Source organism: Lutra lutra, chromosome 3 (assembly GCF_902655055.1).
Source record: "Lutra lutra chromosome 3, mLutLut1.2, whole genome shotgun sequence".
In the NCBI taxonomy this organism is placed as follows: Eukaryota; Metazoa; Chordata; class Mammalia; order Carnivora; family Mustelidae; genus Lutra; species Lutra lutra.
Genome location: NC_062280.1, coordinates 19200056 through 19217436, shown reverse-complemented (window position 1 = coordinate 19217436; position 17381 = coordinate 19200056). Strand labels below are relative to the sequence as shown.

The 17381-nt window shown below is 42.8% G+C and overlaps 1 protein-coding gene across 1 annotated transcript in view; it reads right to left on the bottom strand.

The window, feature by feature from the left end:
* Positions 1-326: 326 nt before the first annotated feature.
* LOC125095514 (translation initiation factor IF-2-like) overlaps positions 327-17381 on the bottom strand; it is a 64089-nt gene continuing 47034 nt past the window's right edge. Inside the window, exons 3-5 of the mRNA XM_047722010.1 lie at positions 2447-2514; positions 2220-2269; positions 327-891 (exon numbers count right to left, since the gene is read on the bottom strand). Of these exons, the coding sequence (XP_047577966.1) occupies positions 661-891; positions 2220-2269; positions 2447-2514 (349 nt within the window). The 3' untranslated portion in view covers positions 327-660. The remainder of the gene's footprint in view (positions 892-2219; positions 2270-2446; positions 2515-17381) is intronic.

Below are 17381 nucleotides of genomic sequence, written 5' to 3'. Positions count from 1 at the left end.
TAGAATACTCTTCTGAAAAACAAGTAGTCTGGTTATAGAGTCAATGCTTGGCCGAGAAGAGGCAAAGAAAAACTGACGAGAGAAGTGGTAACCGCCGAATCCAGTGCCCACACCCAGTCTGCCTGTCAGAGTGCGGGAGCTGCCCCAGCTGGGCCATTCGGTCAACCTCTACTCATGCTCTGAGGCTGGTATCCAGCAGAGCCTGCTGCCAAGCTTCTCTGACTCCCTTAAGCCTGGAAAATTCTGCATCTTCGGTGCAGTCGTTCGCTTCTGCGTGATGCAGCCTTATATCACATTGTATGAAAACTGCTTCCTTGTTTGATCCCCCCAGGGCAGAGCTATTTTATTCAGGTTTTGCAACCCCAGGCTAAGTACAATGCCTGGTTGGCAGCCGTCTCAGACACTTTTCTTGAATGAATGGATACATGAATGAAAAAGTTGCATCTGAGAAGACCAACAATCACAATTCAAGAGCGATTATACCCATTCCTTATTTTTCGGTATTCTCTATTCTCTTTTGTGCCTCTGCTCCTAGTTTCTGCTGCCCGATAGCACTTTTTCCAACAACAGCTATTTTCTAATGCTCTCGAGTGTGTGTAGGCGAGGAAAGCAGGCAGGACGTGGTGAGAACTGTTCATGCGCCCCAGCACCACCGAGGCCTCAGCCGGAGCGAGTCTGGCCACTGGAGCCGGCGGAGGGCGGCTCACCTGGGGGTGTAGGTCTGGACCCGCAGTTCTGGCTGTCAGCCGGACTCCTCCAGGTTTCCGCAGGTCGTGACTTCTGAGGCCTGAACATCTGGGACAGGTAGTGTATCCCTCGGGGTGTGATGGCCTCAGAGTGCTCAGTCTTCTTATTGGACACAAATATAAAATCACAGTGGGTTTCACTTTTCTGGTAAACACGATTAAAATTAAAATGTGGGGAAGGAAGGGAGAGGTATGGTGAGCAACATTTCTTCTCCCCACCCCCAAAGCCAGCTCCTTCACTTTATGAAGTTGGTGGAGATCATCACCTTACCGCGGATCGTGGTAAATTTACTGTAGCCAAATCTCAGTCTTCTGCACTACCTGGCTTCGAGGCAGCCCACCCCCCACTACCCCCGCTTGTTAGAAATCCATGTTAGAAAGAACATGGATTTCTGCAGGTGCTTTCAGAAACAAATTTGCTATTGGTTATGTGCATTTTGTGATGTTTTGAATTGAACATTTGAAAATAACATTCACATTAAATTAAATTCAGGAGCAGTCAGAGAAATCTCCTAAAATTTACATGCTGAAAACATCACATTTTTCTAGTGATTACTTCGGTAGAGCAACTTAGAATCTGTGGTTTCAGCAAATGAAGTGTCCAGTGTAAAATGAAACCATCGTGTGAAAAGAAGACTTTAAGTGTTACTGTCATTGCTACACTTAACTAGTAATTTCCCTGCGAACATGCACTGGGAAGTTCTTTACATGCATATATAATAATATAGCCACAAAAATCTCGGGATGTGGTGATATGAAAGCCCCTCAGGGCAACTCTCCACCTGGCACCACTGACCCATCTGATCCCATTACGTAAGGATTTTCCCTTCTCCTGGGAAGTAGGTGGAAGGGGCATGCTGTTTGCTATTGCCTATTAAAAAAAAAAAAAGATTTTATTTATTTGACTAACAGAGATCACAAATAGGCAGAGAGGCAGGCAGAGAGAGAGAGCAGGTAGCAGGTTCCCCGCTGAGCAGAGAGCCCAGTTCGGGGCTCGATCCCAGGACCCTGACATCATGATCTGAAGGCAGAAGCTCAACCCACTGAGCCACCCAGGCGCCCCTACCGCCTATTTTTGAAGCAAAGTATGCCAAGGTCTGTGTGCTCTTCCCCAGGAATATCAGGGGAGGAGCCTGCCACATCTGCAAACTCTGCTTAGCTCTCTTTTGGGGTAGAGATCATGCTTTGCTGGCACTTTTTTTCTATAAAAGAATAGGGAGATGCTTGCCCCTCAGAGTCTATGGTGAGGTAAGAAGGCTAATTAGTTGGCAGTTGTGATTAGGTCTCTTCAGAGGAGAAAGAAAGAAATGGTCAGAAAAATACACCTTTCCCTGTGGGTATCCCTATAGGAGCTTGACTAGAGGCCAAACAATCAGAGTGAACAATGGCAATTCTGAGGCTTAGGGCCGTTTGGATAATTAATTATAATTAAGCAGTAATTAATAATGATTTGAATAATTGCAGGTTCCCTACCTTCAGGCTGTGGGTTGGAAGCAGCAACACACTGAGCCATAATGGAGCCTGAGGCAAAGGGGAAATTGGCAATACTTATCCCATCTTTACTAAAATTGTTGGTATTTTGTTCAATATAGATTTTTAAAATAATTTTATTTTTCAAAACATGTTATTTATTTATTATCTTAATTACTGAGTGTTTGTGCCCCCTTACATAGGGATCCTATGGCAAGTGCCTCACTTACCTCTCCTCAGGCCAGGTCTTAAGCCCAGAAACAATAGGAGGGGGTATCTGGATACTGCTTGGCCTGCTCTGGACAGGGAAAAGAGGGAGAGTCAAACCCTTGGACTGTTCTCTCTGATCCTTGGTGTCTTGAAATTTCCAAATCACTGAGATGAGAATAATCCAATTCTAGTCAGGGATATAAGACAGCCCAGGTCTTCCGTGGACCACTGTTACCACATTATACAGATGAGAAACAGGGGGTCAGTGCATGTGACTGACATGCCTAAGAAGAGAGATCCAGAAAGTGGAAAGTGAGGACTTGATTCCATACCAGGTCGACTCTGGAAGTCTGTGCTCCGAGAGACTGCCCATTCACTGTGTCCCCACAAAAATAATTAATGATGTATTTTTTTCTCTGAACATCAATCAGGCCAGCTAAACGTCACAACAAAAATATCTTCTGATAATTTTAACAACTTTTTTCCTGGCACAAAAGTAATATATATTCATTGAAGAGAAATAAGAAAATACACAGAAGTGAGAGAAATCAAAATGAATCAAAATTCTATACCAAGAACTACCATTAGCATTTTGTTACATCTCCAAGTTTTATTTTAATAAAGATAAATTATATGCATACGATTTAAAAATAAAATGATGATACACACGCAGTTGTTTTTAACATACTTTCTTAACAGTATCCGTGAGTATCTGTTCCTGTCGTTGATTTTTTGCAGAGTAATTTGCAATAGATTCATAATATGCATTCACCCGTTCATGAATATTTATTGAGGGCCTACTACTCTGCATGCAGTGACTAGGCAGGCACTAGAGATGCATCAGTTAACAAAATAAAGAATTTGTCCCTCAAGGGTTGACCTTTAAATGGAGGAAGACCTTTGACAAATGAATGAATAATGTGTGTCAGTTGGGGGACCTGGGTGGCTCAGTCGGTTGAGTGTCTGCCTTCAGCTCAGGGCTCAGGTCATGATCCCAGGGTCTTGGGATCAAGCCCTGCATTGAGATCCTTACTCAACAGGGAGCCTTCTTCTACCTCTGCCTGCTGCTCCCCCTGCTTGTGCTTGCTCTATGACAAATAAATAAATAAATAAAATCTTTTTACAGGAATGTGTGTCAGTTAATAGGGACACTATTTTGGATGTTGTAAGGGAGTCTTCTGTGATTAGAAGCTGTTTGGGGCTGAACTGTATCCTCCCCCACCCCATTCATATGTTGAAGTTGTGACCTCCACTGTATGTGGAGTGTATTTGGAGATAGTGTCCTTATGACTATAGTGTCCTTATGACTGTATTTGGAGATAATGTCCTTAGAGAGGTAATAAGTTAAAATTAGATCATTAGGGTGAGCCTTAATCCAAAACTGGTGCCCTTTGAAGAAGTTTGGACACAGACATACATCGAGGGAAGATCATGTGAAGACACGGGGAGAGGACAGTCATCTATAAACCAAGGAGAGGGACCTAGAACAGATTTTTCTCACATGTGCCTCAGAGAAAACCAGACCTGTCTCACTGTCTTGGACTTCCAGTCTCTGGAACTGTGAGCAAATTCATTCCTGTTGTTTAAGTCGCTAGTCTGGGGGCTTTGTTAGGGTAGCCCTAGCAGACTAACAGGGGCAGAGAGTGGTCTGAGCGCAGCGAGAGGGTTCAAATCCTGCAGGATCCAGGGAATGGTGAGTGCCCAGGCCCTAGAGTGGAGTTTGCTTGCTTCGCATTAGAGGAAAGCAAGGGAGCCAGGTATTCTGGAAGGGTCACTGAGGGAAGAATGGAAGGAGATGAGGTTAGAGGAAGAAGCAGGTACCACTAGGTCCTAAAGCAGCCTGCCAGCCTCACAAAGGACTTAAGAGTGTATTCTGGGAAATAGGAAACTGCTGGAGAACCCCTGGACCTGACATATTTTAACGAAGGGCCTTGGCTCTGTGAGGAGTCCGGTCTAGATGTATCAGAAAGTGTGTAACCCTCTTACCAATCAGTGAAATTATGTAGCAGAGCCTGGTAAAGGTTTATAGGGAGAGGCAGGGGGCGGGGCTTCAGGGACACTGGCCCCGAGTCCTATGCCCTCGCTGTTCCTCCACCATCCCACTGGGCCATCCCATCCCCCATCGGATAAACTGGATAAACCATCATTTTAAACCAGCCTCAGACTTTTTTCCATGAGTCCTTTTCCATAGGGTCATTCACCGAGTCTCTTCCGCCCTGTTAAGGTGTTAACCCTTCCTCTGGCTTATTTCTTTTCCCTCTTTCTGGAGCTTACACCCAGGTTCCCAATCCTCAAACTCCCTCTGCCCCAACTCAAGCCTTCCTAGCTCACCAGCACCAACTGCCACCAGCCAGAATTCCATCTTACTCTTCTCTCCCCCTCTCTGCCTCCCATTCCCTCACGCCTGGCTTCCGCTAGGGAATGGAGAAATGGAAGTCTTATCCCAGATCTGCAAGTGAAATTTCAGGGAAGTAGACCATGTCCATCAGTCAGTCAGGGGACTGAAGTCATGGCCACTCTGCCCAATTTGAAGCCTCATGCCTTCTGTCAAATCAGACGTAATGGCCACAGGGGCAGTAACTACCTCAGGGTTGGACCAAACTTCGATCTGTGCACCCCTCTAAAGAAATTTTTGTTAGTTTCCAGACTCTTCTTAGGCTCCTGAGGGGTTTTCTGTCTTGGCAGGAGCCCTCATCAGTAGCTTCCTTGAACGATGTGCATACGTTTGCCTCCTGCTGAAGGTCAGTACTGTCCTCCCCCCAAGGCCAACTGCCTCTATCAACCTATACTTAATCTGTTCTAGGCTGCGTTTTGACTGTTACTTGCTTCATGAAACTAAGAGATCAATCTGATTCTCTTTCTCCAGTGCAATAAACACAGAACTGGGGGAAAAAAAAAATGAATGCCATTAGTAAGGGTCCCAGTTCAGCCCAGACTCTTGGGCTGATCCGTTCACCTGAGCACAGATGACAGCTGACGTTATAAAGACAGGCAGCTGAATAGTGCCAAGGGCAAACACCCCACGCTTAAAGAAGGGGAACACCAGGAGGGTCACTGGCTGGGGTCCTCACGGTCACAAAGGACCTCAGTGCCTCCAGGTTATACCTATATGTACAGAGAAGTATTGGTGGATTTGAAGAAGGAAGATGATTTCCTCCCAACTTAACTCTGTGTCTCATTACTGGGCTATATCTGTCATGAATGATGAAACAGTAGTTTTAATAAATCCTCTAATAATTCCCTTAATCATTTTGGGAATAACATAACTGCATTGAACTGAATGTGTGTGGGGTGGGTACACGTGGGTCGAAATTGTTTACTTCTTAGATACATTTAAAATACACCACAAACGTTGTAACCCTATTTTGGCATTTCTTTTTCTTCTTCCTTTTGTTTGGCATTGGTTTGGTTTGCTTTAATATGGAAGTGGCCTGTGCCTCTCTTGACCTCTGAAAGGCCGTATGAAAACCTGAAACCGAGGCAAGGTGACAAAGTCTGGTCATTCACCAGACGGGCCTCCTCATGTTACTTCTTTACTTAGAAAAATAGAGTGTTGTTGCAGAAGATCCAGAGTCGCAAATTTTCTGCCCAGGCCAGCCAGTTTCTGAATTCTTAGATTTTTCATTTCACTGAGCTGTCAGGGAATTTTCTAGACTAGAAATATCTAAGCGAGACCAAAACAAAACCTCAAGTGTGAATGCACATCCTCCAGGTTGAGGGAGAATCAGATAAGCCCCTGGGGTGAAGTGAGAGCAAGGCAGCTGATTTTCACCCTACGTGGTCATCTCACAATCAGGTAAGGTGAGTAGAAAGTTACACAGGTTTTGCTGTATATTACCAGATTCTCATTCTTCTTTGCTTGAGCAAAATGGCAAAATACCTCGTGTACTCTGTGAAGAATGTTCATAAAATTATAGTTTGATCTTTGTAACTGCCATTGCTATCCCAGACACTAATGTGCCTCTGTGTTCAGGAGAGAAATGACAGCATAAAACTTTTTAGCCATGCTTGTACTTCATAATATTGCTGTCATCTTGAGTTTGAGGGATCATGACACTGGCTGTATGTAGTTTTAGGTTCCCCAGTGATGCCAAATATATTTGTGTCAACAAACACCGTTCCAAAATACCGGAGTTCAATTTAGCTAAATACCAGGGGACTGACTCAAATTACGTTGAAGGAAAAAAAAAATGTATCTTTAACTCAGATGGCAAAACATTGAAAACTCAGAAAATCTGTGTTATAGGGACTTGGAAAGTAGTAAAATAAGACATTTCCATAAAGGCTAATAAATTTTGTATTTTCTTTAGTTCTATTATTGCAACCCTTTTCAATTCCACATGTGAAAATGCTATTTTTACCAACTCATGAGAGCATCTAATTAATTACTCTGTAACACATCATTGTTGTTAGAAATGCAGAAGTTTGCCTTCTATTGCAGAACTATACAATATAGTGAGATACCAATAATCGTAGTAGTAATAATCACCAACGTAGTAAGTAACTCTAATCGAGTACTTAATATGATTTGCTAAAGGTTTGCTAGTTAAGCGCTCCCATGGGTTATTTTACATAAGCCTCCCAACAATTTCATGGGCTAGGAAAAGTAATTTGTTAATTCTTATTCTAGTGATGGCTGAGATTTTTATCGAGAACTTACGATGTGCCAGGCGCTGTACAGATAATAACTCATTCATTCCTCATGACTCTCCACAAAGTAGGTGCTCTCATTCTTCCCATTTTAGGGATGAGAAGACTAAGGCACAGAGTTGAAGCGACCTGCCAAAGGCCACAAAGCTGTAAGTCACATGATGAACCCTTAACTCTGGCTCCAAGCTTTACCTCTTCCTTATTAAACAGCTGTTCAACACGAGTTACATTTTCTTTGAGCCTTTTACGTGCCAGGCTCTGTATCAAATGATCTTCATGTGGTCATTATTCTTCCTGGAAGAGCTCATTGTTTTCCCATTTTTCAGATGAGAAAAGTCAGGCACAGGCCATTTGCTCAGGGTTCAAAGCCTGGTCTGGCCTGACTCCCAAGCTCATTCTCTTTCCATTTTATTGCACAGAAAAAGTTGGTATGGTTTCTAAAGGTGGATGGTGACTCCAAGGGAAAAGTAAACACCTAGTGGGAACCCAATTAATCAGGTCCTGAAGTAGGAGAAACACTGCCTAAACAAAGCATGCTGTCCGTTAGACACACAGGAGCGGAGAACTGGATGACACCCTCTCCTTGTGTCACCCTGTCCCTTCCAGGATGAGCACGTGAGGCTGCAGTCTCCAGAAACCAGCCCTCACAGGCCTCCAACAGCCTTGTGGCAAGTCCGACTCATTCCGGGCTTGCCGAGGTTGGACTACATATGGTCAGAATCCATCCTCACGGGTCCCAACTCCACATGTTTTTAAGTCATTTGTGTAGGCCAGTACTTGGAAAGGTCCAAGTGACAGGCCAGCCGTAGGAAGCACCAGAGAAACCATTTCTGCAGAATGAAAACCAGCCTGTAGCTTTCCTGTTATTCATTTTGGGTTTCCTCTTCCTTACCATTGAACATTGTTTGAGGACTTACTTAAGTGCTAAGCTGCAGTCACTTCTATTTTCTTAAATTACTTCTTGACATACATTCTTAGCCTCAGCTTTTGACAGCAACCTTTCAAAAATTTGGCAATGGTGCCAGCCCAGATGTGTGCACTGCGCAAAAGAGTATCGCCCCTGAAAAAGAGACGTTGCATTTTCCCGAACTGTATATACACCACTGTCCCTTTTCTTTTCTCTTCAGCAATGAGTCTTTTCACACAATCATCCACGTCATTTCTTCTTTCTTCTTCTTTTTTTTCTTAAAGATTTTATTTTTTTATTTGACACAGAGAGAGACACACAGAGAGAGGGAACGCAAGCAGGGCAAGGCAGGAGAGAGAAACAGGCTCCCCAGTGAGTAGGGAGCCCGATGTGGGGCTTGATCTCAGCACCATGACCTGAGCCGAAGGCAGATGCTTAACTGACTTGAGCCACCCAGGCACCCCTCATTTCTTCTTTCTGAAGTTATCTCAGTTTATTGTAGTTTACATATATGTATAGACATTTACATAATCACAAAAAATTGACTTACAATTCTTGAGGCCTCAGCCGGGACTCACTGTGAATGATGGCCCCTAGGATTATTCCATATGCAAGTGCATAACAATACCCACCGCCCTCTCACCCCCATAGCTCTGTACTAGAAGAACCAAGCACTGGAGCAATGAACACAACAACAGAAATTTCCTTTCCTTATTTCTCCTCTGCTTTATCCACAACCCCTTCCCTTATTTCTAGATTTTAGCATTGTAACTTCTAAATTCTTTCTCTGCTATTGCAGAACCTGAAGAGACAAACAAAATAGTATATCTACTTATGTGCCCAAGACAGAATCAGTTTTTGGCTTATTTGAAATAGGTTCCATTTATTAGTATTATTTAATTAAGGTTTTCTGGGAGATTATTGCTGTGGAGTAAATTTGGTTCATTTGCCAAGGGTTACTGTTGCTTCTCTTATTGGAGATAGGTCATGAAGTGCTGGAGTTTGCAAACTTGGTCCTGAGAGGTATTATGTTTTGGTTGAATAGACATTTTGTAAAGTTAACATAGTTTTTGAAAGCAGCTACAAAAGTTGTCATCAAATCCTAGTATTGTAATAGGAAGAAAGTCTGGGAAGGGGTCATGTGATGCACATTGCTGATTTAACGCAGGCCTATTCTATTTATTTATTTATTTATTTATTTGACAGAGATCACAAGTAGATAGAGAGGCAGGCAGAGAGAGAGAGAAAGGGAAGCAGGCTCCCTGCTGAGCAGAGAGCCCAATGTGGGGCTTGATCCCAGGACCCTGGGATCATGATCTGAACCGAAGGCAGAGGCTTTAACCCACTGAGCCACCCAGGCGCCCCAACGCAGGCCTATTCTAAGGCTCAAATAGATTAAAACAACACTCACCTTTCCATCTAATCAGGAAGTTTGTTTTGTAAAATTTTTAAGTGCCCCACAAAAATTCTTCTAGAGTTTTCTCTTGGTTGCCTTGGATCCTAAAAGCTGAACATAGAAGGTAGCTGAATTTCCTCATGCTTCCTTTTTCCTACTCTTGCCTTTTTAGACACACACACACACACACACACACACACACACACACACACACAGAAACACACAAGTATTCATGAATGCATGTCAGATTTTCTACAGGGCATATGATGATTCTGACAATCAGAAGAAAAAGAAACACAATAATAGGTATATACAGAAAAGTTATATGGCACATAGCAGGTACTTAATGAATTTTGTTGAAGTGAAATAAAACACATTTGAAAACATAAATTGTAAAACATCAAGGCTGTCCCTCCCTCTTTTTAAAAAATTATCTCTATACCCAACATGGGACTTGAACTTACAACCCTGAGATCAAGTATTGTGTGCTCTTCCAACTGAGCCAGCCAGGTGCTCCAAATTGTCCCTTGGTTTAAGAACATAGATATAGCCTCAGGACATAGTCAATCCCATAAGCCAAGATCTATGCACAGGTATTTATTGCAGAGTTAGAACAATGAAAACACAGAGGCAACATAAATAAATAATTATAAGAGAATTATGAAACAAATGGCATATCCATGAGGAAATTTTTAAAAAAGATTTTATTTATTTGACAGAGAAAGAGAGAGCAAGCAGGGAGAGGGGCAGAGAGAGAATCTCAAGCAGTCTCCACGATGAGTACGGAGCCTGACACAGGGCTCGATTTCACAACCCTGAGATCATGACCTGAGCAGAAACCAAGAGATGGATGCTTAACCGACTGAGCCACCCAGGCAACTCTATCCAGAAGAAAATAATATGCAACCATGTAAACTATACTAATAGCATGTTTTAGAACATGGAAAAATGCCTATGACATAATGTAGAATTTACAAAATAAAAGGAATAACAATTTTATTTCAGTAAAAGTTGAGCTCCATAAGGGTACACAGAATAGAAGCAAACTGGAAAGGAATATGCTAAAATGTGAACAGTGTTTCAGTGAGACACTTTATTTCTGCTTATCATATTTCACAATTTGTCTCAAATAATGAAGATGTATTATTTTGATAATTAGAAAAAAATTAAAAACTAGAAGACATTCCTATGGACAAAATTTATCCATACAGCAGCTCAAAATCAGTGAAAACATTCTACATTTATGATATAAGCTAAACCCATCGGGGAGTTTTAACTATAATCTTCTGAGAATCACATAATCGAGTTTCCATAATTCCTGCAGGTAATCTATTCCCAAGTTGAGTGATCAAAAAATTTCAAGCTTACCTTCAAATGTTTTGGTTTCAGTTTCAATCCATCATGAATTGGTGACTTACGGGAATATGTGTGCTGTCGTATTCTAACATCTTTCTTTTGCTAACAACCTACCATACCATCTCTTCCTCTGTTTTCTTGTTTTATGATCTCTGGATTGTTTTATTGTATCATTCTATTATCTCAAGTTCTTGGGGTGCTCATTCTCCCACTTACTATCTCCTAACTCCCTCCCGTTGGATCCTTTCCTCATGTGGTCTATAATTTTTCATTGTGAGCATATCTTTAGCGAGGTGCATTGTTTCTTTAAATGTTCCATGGGCCTTGAGTTAAAAAAGTGCCCTCAAAGAGAGATTTTGCATTTGCTTCAGCAATGGCTCTCTGGGACTCCATCCCTTTCAGGGCCCCCCCTTTTTTTTTTTAAGATTTTATTTATTTATTTGATGGAGAGAGAGAGAGATCACAAGTAGAGAGGGAGGCAGAGAGAGAGGAGGAAGCAGGCTCGCTGCTGAGCAGAGAGACTGATGCGGACCTCGATCCCAGGACCCTGAGATCATGACCTGAGCCGAAGGCAGAGGCTTAACCCACTGAGCCACCCAGGGCCCCTCAGGGCCCATTTTTATACTCAATTTACTCAAATATGTGACACCTAAAGAAAGGGTAATGATTAAAAAAAAAGACATAAAATTTGTTTCTTGCTGGGTAGGACATTATCAAGATTTTGGTAAGCTATTTTTGTCACCTGTCACCTCAGTGGCTCATTACTACACACTTCACGGCAGAAGCTGCTCAGTGCTGAAGGACCCCAGGTGTTTCCCCGGCAAACCTGGGGCATCCAAGTCAGACCTGACCTGAAGCCTTCATCTGCCGCAGTTTTCCTTTGCAACCATGATTTCCACTCAGTGCTTCTCTCCAGACTTTCTCTTAGCTCGGTCGGTGGATCTAACCTTCTCCTAATTGCTCCGAGTCCCAGCTCCACCACGGCTAGAATTCCCACAGATGTCACTGCCTTACCACTGTAAATCTTCCCCCTGTTATTCCTGAAATGAGTCCACAGGGGTTTTCACACGAGCCAACTGTGCATTTGTCACTTTGGCTTCCGTGGACCATTGGCCACAATGTTCTAAGTCATAACAGATGAACCGGCGTGATTCATGCAGGAATGGTAGAAATGACTGTGACAAATCTTCGGAAAGACAAACATTACTGGGTACCTCACTTGTGATGGAAAACTATTCCGACATAGAAAAGGCATCTGAATTTATGAGGCTGGCGTAGCTACAGTGTAGCTACTAATAGATGGGGGTTTTCTCACAGTGTGGTAACAGCTTTATTGCATGAGAGCCCTTGTCATTTATTGCTTCCTAGGGCTATAAACACTGGAACGAGCATATTAAGCCTTGACTGGCTGACTTGGATTTGTGATATATTGGATCAGAAATGGGTGCTTGAACCATAGCCTTTTAATTTATGGTGGTGATTGGCTGGACTGTAAATTAAAAAACATAACTAGAGAGCACGTAGGAAATGGGGCTGCTTCCCTAAATTAGAGTTTCTGATTTGCTTGTTATTTCAGCCCCAAACACTGCTTGAGTTTTGATTTTGGCCCTATAATTTTGTAAAAGTTATATGGACGAGTCAAAAAAGCTAAGTAGATAAGTTAGAGCCCGGGAAGGCTCTTCATATGGCTTCAGCCTGAAGAGAAGGACCTGTCCAGGGTCACAGTTCCATGGGTGCCGAGCAGGAAACAGCAGGGAGTGGAAAGGGAAGGGGCCATGAGCACCAAGTCTATGGTACAAAGAGGAACGGAGCTGTGCCGGTGACAGAAAGTGAGCAGAGAAAGTGAGCAAACCAGGCCTCCAGGTTTGGCCCATGCCCGGGCACAGGATGACGATGTAGCATGGGCCAAGAGCACACGAAAAACGCAGATCTGCAAGGTCATGGTGTCAAGGGATGGCTAGTGTGTATGTTGGAGAAATGGTCTGGGGTCACCTGATGATCCCAGAGGAGAGCAACTGAACCTGGCAGGAAAACCACTCTGAGAGGGATTACTGATTATTGGTTTCTTTGCAATATTTAGTGGATATACTGGATCTGGTTTTAAATATTCCCCCACCCCCTTTTTTCTCTTTCAGTTCAAGGATTGGTTGAAGCTGAGACAATGACTTTTGGGAATAGGTGGGAAATTCTAAGTTGGCGCTCATGGGTCCTTATTCAGAAAACTCATAAAAATCCCGAGTAGACACAAGGCTGAAACATGAGAGGCAGTAACAAGATAGAAGCGGAAAAAGGGGGAGGAGGTCAAAAGAGAAGACACTGAAGTCTCTTCAAATGATATTTCTCCCAGCATTTGAACTTTTCAAAAATCTCACTATCCTCAGGTAATCCTCAAAAACATAATTCATTTTCTACTTAATGGCTGACAAAGGGCCATCAATTTCCCACACAGATCGCGTGATAGTTAATTTTATGTGTCGACATGACTGGGCTAGAGAATGCCCAGGTAGCTGGTAAACTATTATTTATGGGTGTTGTCCACAAGGGTGTCTCTGGAAGAGATAAGTATCTGACTCAGTAGACTGGGTAAAGGAGACCCACCCTCATTGGGGTGGGTGGGCAGCATCCAGTCTGCTGAGGGACTAACTGGAGCAGAAAAAGGTGAAGGAAAGACAAATTCTTGGCCTTTTCTTCTCGAGCTGGGATGGCTACCTTCCCTTGGACATCAGAGCTCTTGGTTCTTGGGCCTTTGGACCGCAGGACTTACACTAGGCCCACCACTACCCACCGCACACACTTTAGACAGACTGAATTATACCACTGGTTTTCCTGATTCTCCGGCTTGCAGAGGTCAGATTGTGGGACTTCTTAACCTCCGTAGTCATGTGAGCCAATTGCTATAATTCCTAAAATTCCTACAATGTATACACTGTGATATATGCGCATACAATGTATGTATATTATGATACACACACACATACACACACGTTACATCCTATTGGTTCTGTTTCTCTGGAGAACTCTAATGCGGGTCATTTCCTCCCATAAAAATCTACTCTAGGGAGAATGGAAGCCACACTTAAAAAGAATAATCACTCTTCTTCTATTTCTCTTCCTTCCTTTCTCAGAATTCTCTTCCTAAATAATTCGGTCTTGAAGCCATGAAGTAGAGCAAAATAAGGTATGTGTCTGCAGTGGTAGGAGGTTGCGTGGGGAGCTACAGTGGTCCAGTGAGGGGTACTAGAGTCTGAGCAGAGAGAACGGGTAGCCCACCAGAGGGGAAGCCTGGTGCAAATGTCAGAGATGCCCTGGAGTGCTGAGCCTGCCCAGAGAGAGGTGGCCTGGGAGATCAGGGGTGAAGGTCCTGGCCTGAGTAGGGTGAGGAGATAGGGTTACCAGATTTAGGAAAAAAAAAAAAAAAAAGTTAGCAAAGCAAAACATGACACCCAGTTAAGTTTGAATTTCAGATAAACAATGAATATTTTGTTAGTATAAATGTGTCTCAAATCTAACCAAAGAGGTAAAGGATCTGTACTCGAGGAACTACAGAACACTCATGAAAGAAATTGAAGAAGACACAAAAAGATGGAAGACAATTCCATGCTCTTGGATCGGAAGAATAAACATTGTTAAAATGTCTATACTGTCTAGAGCAATCTATACTTTTAATGCCATTCCGATCAAAATTCCACCAGTATTTTTCAAAGAGCTGGAGCAAATAATCCAGAAATTTGTATGGAACCAGAAAAGACCCCAAATCGCTAAGGAAATGTTGAAAAACAAAAATAAAACTGGGGGCATCACGTTACCTGATTTCAAGCTTTACTACAAAGCTGTGATCACCAAGACAGCATGGTACTGGCATAAAAACAGACACATAGACCAGTGGAACAGAGTAGAGAGCCCACTCAACTCTACGGTCAAATAATCTTCGACAAAACAGGAAAAAATATACAGTGGAAAAAAGACAGTCTCTTCAATAAATGGTGCTGGGAAAACTGGATAGCTATATGTAGAAGAATGAAACTTGACCATTCTCTTACACCGTACACAAAGATAAACTCAAAATGGATAAAAGACCTCAACGTGAGACAGGAATCCATCAGAATCCTAGAGGAGAACATAGGCAGTAACCTCTTCGATATCAGCCACAGCAACTTCTTTCAAGATATGTCTCCAAAGGCAAAGGAAACAAAAGCGAAAATAAACTTTTGGGACTTCATCAAAATCAAAAGCTTCTGCACAGAAAAGGAAACAGTCAAGAAAACAAAGAGGCAACCCACGGAATGGGAGAAGATATTTGCAAATGACAGTACAGACAAAAGGTTGATATCCAGGATCTATAAAGAACTCCTCAAACTCAACACACACAAAACAGATAATCATATCAAAAAATGGGCAGAAGATATGAACAGACACTTCTCCAATGAAGACATACAAATGGCTATCAGACACATGAAAAAATGTTCATCATCACTAGCCATCAGGGAGATTCAAATTAAAACCACATTGAGATATCACCTTACACCAGGTTAGAATGGTCAAAATTACCAACATGTGTTGGAGAGGATGTGGAGAAAGGGGAACCCTCTTACACTGTTGGTGGGAATGCAAGTTGGTGCAGCCACTTTGGAAAACAGTGTGGAGATTCCTCAAGAAATTAAAAATAGAGCTTCCCTATGACCCTGCCATTGCACTACTGGGTATTTACCCCAAAGATACAGATGTAGTGAAAAGAAGGGCCATCTGTACCCCAATGTTTATAGCAGCAATGGCCACGGTTGCCAAACTGTGGAAAGAACCAAGATGCCCTTCAACGGACGAATGGATAAGGAAGATGTGGTCCATATACACTATGGAGTATTATGCCTCCATCAGAAAGGATGAATACCCAACTTTTGTAGCAACATGGACGGGACTGGAGGAGATGATGATGAGTGAAATAAGTCAAGCAGAGAGAGTCAATTATCATATGGTTTCACTTATTTGTGGAGCATAACAAATAACATGGAGGACAAGGGGAGTTAGAGAGGAGAAGGAAGTTGGGGGAAATTGGAAGGGGAGGTGAACCATGAGAGACTATGGACTCTGAAAAACAATCTGATGGGTTTGAAGCAGCGGGGGGTGGGAGGTTGGGGGAACCAGGTGGTGGGTATTGGAGAGGGCACGGATTGTATGGAGCACTGGGTGTGGTGCAAAAACAAGGAATACTGTTATGCTGAAAAAAAAATAATCTGCAAAGAAAAAAATGTGTCTCAAATCTTGTATGAATTATTTGTAGTTTATCTGAAATTCAAATTTAACTGGACAATCCTGTATTTTATCTGGCCACATTGTGAGGAGGACATCAACACAGAAGGTGGTCTGGAGTGGGGTGTGTTAGCTCAAGTGGGGGGTGAAGAGGGCATCCAGGAGGGAGGTGGGAAGTGGCCCAAAATGGGGGGCTTGGAGCCGAAGCCAAGAAAGGAGAGCCTTTGCCTGGGAGATGGGGCAGCAGAGGGACTGTGAGGTTCACATGACCACATATTTGGTAGCTTGAAAGGAGAGAAATCTATTCTCCCCCAGATCCGAAGGACAGAAGTCTGAAAATGAGATGTCTGCAGAGCCTGGTCACCTTCGAAGCCTCTAGGGGAGAATCCTCCTTGCCTCTTCCAGCTTCAGTCCATTACCAGCATCTCTAGGCTTACGGCTGCAGTACTCCAGTCTTTGCCTCTGTCTCTAGGTGGCCCTTCCCTCTTCTCCCTGTGTGTCTTCCCGTGTGTGTGTCTTTTATAAAGACAGTGGTCCTTGGATTTAGGGCTTACTCATAATCCAACATGATCTCATCTGCAGAGCCCCGTTTTCCAAATAAAGTCACATCCACAGTCTCCAGGGCTTAGGATGTGAACAAATCTTTTGGGGGAGGGTGGTGCCTACCATTTAACCCAGGACAGTAACATTTAGGGAACTGATCAAATTAGCAAATATTTTAAAGATCATGCAAGCCTGGTTTTTTCTACAGGAGAACAGTATGAAAAGACATTGAATTGGAATTAGGTGGATCAGGGTTAACTGATGGTTTTATAGATGAGGATAGAAATAATTCTAGATGTAAATGTCTGCCTGTGTGTGTTTGTGCTGTCTGTTGGCCAGTGATATGCCAATAGCAAAGAGTACATCTTGGCTTTTAAATACCATTTCCCACTAAAGGGGGTCAGATTTCCTTGGAGAAGTAGTTGATTCCAGGGTTGGTACAAGGAAAGTACAAGGAAAGCCTACAATATTTTGCTATACCAGAAAACAAAAAGATACTCAAAGAATAAAGAGGATATGCCAAAGGACACGAAAGCCAGCTGAAAGGGCTCCCCAACTGCCAAATCAAGGACAATTTGAGCATGAATGATAATATCAGTGGATTATAACCCAATGAATACAACAAGAATCTGCAAATCCACACCAAGGTACAAGGATGAATAAATAAATGGAAAGTTTAATAAGAAATGGGATCTTTGTATATTTTTAAAGGACAATCCCACAAAATATTTCGCACCTACAAAGAGGAAAAGAGTAGTTTTACAGTGAGGAAGCCTGGCAGACAATACTTAATGAAATGATCCTAGTGGACGTCAGCAGTAACGAGACAAAGTTAAATTATGCACCACCTGGGGGG